Source organism: Sphaeroforma arctica, assembly GCF_001186125.1.
Source record: "Sphaeroforma arctica JP610 unplaced genomic scaffold supercont1.783, whole genome shotgun sequence".
Classification (NCBI taxonomy): Eukaryota; class Ichthyosporea; order Ichthyophonida; genus Sphaeroforma; species Sphaeroforma arctica.
The window spans coordinates 35,692-38,060 of NW_014039775.1; the positions used below are offsets into that span (position 1 = coordinate 35,692).

The window sequence follows — 2,369 nt, forward strand, 5'->3', positions numbered from 1 at the left end:
CAGTGTGTGTGTGTTATATAGTTTGATCCCAGTAGTGTACAGTCCTTGTGCTTACCATTGCAACCATATATGTCGTTGCCCAAAGTACTCTGCAGAGACATATCCCTCACTGACCAGTCCTGTGCGTCCGGCCGATGACGCAAACATGGCTGCACAACCAGGCATCAGCTTACTACACTTGCTACAGAGGTGAGTCAGGTCTATTACAAAGATGTGTGTATAGATATGTTTATAGAGATACATGTATGTGTATTTAGTTATATGTATGTATATCCAGACATATATATATATTAGTATATAGTCACTACCTTTGCTTCAATTGTGACTACATTGGCTCCAATTGTGACTACCTGTGCGTCATTATTTCCATTAGCATACATACCATATCGGGAAGTTCGTAGTTTTCCGCATTTCCGCGATTTGATTTAGGACTGGCGCACGTACCAATCACATAGGGCCATGACCTTGGACAACGCACAAAAGCACACCCAATGTCCTCGTGTCATGTCGCCCAATGACATCGTGTCACGTCAGGTGCAGATGGCACAGAGAAGTGGTGACATCGTTGCACATGTATGGATCACAAGGTTAAATACCATACGTGTAGATGTGCACACGGTTGCTATGGTTACAGACCATGTATGGTCCCTGCAGCAGGGGGTCGGGTTTGTAGCTTGGATATATCGTTCAGGGGGTACTAACCATATACTGTCATATGTATGTGTGCTGTCTCTCTCGTTCAGGGCCAGTTCAGCACAAGAACGATCCTCCACGGGAGAGTCGACGTACACTTCGGTACAGCAACACCCCACACAGCCGCAACAGCCGCAACACCCCCCTCATCACCATGGCAACCACGGCACGGGCAGAGACATGCTCCTGCACCCGAACGGAAATGGACTGTCCCAGCAACAACTGGGCCAACCACCACCGCAAATGCTACGCCAACAATCAGCCCAGTCGATAGGGCAACAGGTAACTCACCAACACCAACACCAACACCAACACCAGATACCGGGACAAACCGGGACGCCGCAGACGCCGCAACAGTACCGAACTGACACGGGCATGCCATACCACGGGCCCACTGGAGACATGAGTCATGTAAACGCACAACACACACAGATGCACTCGCCTACACCCACTTACGGCTACGCAGCAACAGACCACACCGCACCACCACCACCACCACTAGGTGAGTCCGTGGGTGTGCACACGGGCCACACACGCCCGCACTCACAGCCCAATACGCCGTTTGCCACGGCACAGAGTGAGGGGGAGCCATTCAACGCACACACACAAACACACGCACACTTACAACCACACGTACAGCCACACTCGCAATTAAAGTCACACGCGCGAAGTGAGAGGGATACGCAACCGTCTGCAACGACGCAGGATCTTCAAGAGGCTCTGGCGGGGCTGCGGATATCGCAGACTGCACCACAGCCAACTTACACACGCGCACAATACACTCTCTCGCCACAGACACACACACAGCCACAGGCACACACACAGTCACAGTCACAAACAGGGCTTGGTGGTGTTCAGCTGTTTGCCTCCATGTTGCCTATTGCGTGTACCGAACCTCCCAAGGACAAGTTACCCAAGGCACCGAAGGTGTCGCGCATGATACCTACACAGGCACGCATGGTCAAGAAACGTGCCAGTGTGGTTGCCATGGCACCCGCGGAGATGCTCACGAGCGAAGCCTTTGCCATCGCGTTGGTGACGGCTATTCAGGTGTGTGTGCGTGTGTGCGCGTGGGTGTAGTCGATAGTGTGTGTGTTGTGTGTGACGAGAGTGTCGAGTGTGTTACGCTTAGGCCTGTTGCACTACTACTCAAGTGTGACTACCTCTGCAACTCGCAATGCTTTGAGCGCTGCAATAACGGGATAAACCGGGACGTTGGTGTATCGCGGTAAGTGTTAGTATGTGTGGGTGGCAAGTGGGTGCATTCCTTCCGTTCCGCAGTAGGAGTGTTGTTGCTGTGACGTGTCAGTCGATGGACCCTTGCGCGCTCAGTGATTCTTTCCTCAGCCTCGGTCCCATAGAAAGACCCTACAACACACCCTGTACGTGTCCAGGCGCTTCACTATACCTACCATTACACACGTTCACCCTATAGTTGTTGTGGTTGTATCTCAGATAGTCAGGGATTGTTTGGTACCTCGATAGTCCTAGCCAATCACATCCACATCTCGAATACACCAGTATGCGTGGCAGCTGCCGAGTGCGCTGGGCACTTGTGATGCTTTTTTGTACAGTCGAGTGGTTAGCAGTACCTGCACAGTGTGGTTGCAAGTCTTATACTCTCTTGTGGATATTCTCCCACAGGAGGTAGTCTTTCCTCCCTTGGATTATATGGG

The 2,369-nt window shown here is 51.7% G+C and overlaps 1 protein-coding gene across 1 annotated transcript in view; it reads left to right on the forward strand.

The window, feature by feature from the left end:
• Positions 1 to 2,369, forward strand: part of SARC_08570 (hypothetical protein) — a gene marked incomplete at its 5' end in the record, with an annotated part of 5,161 nt that overhangs the window by 1,745 nt on the left and 1,047 nt on the right. The window contains 2 exons of the mRNA XM_014297456.1: positions 430 to 665; positions 744 to 1,743. Coding sequence (XP_014152931.1) covers positions 430 to 665; positions 744 to 1,743 — 1,236 coding nt within the window. The remainder of the gene's footprint in view (positions 1 to 429; positions 666 to 743; positions 1,744 to 2,369) is intronic.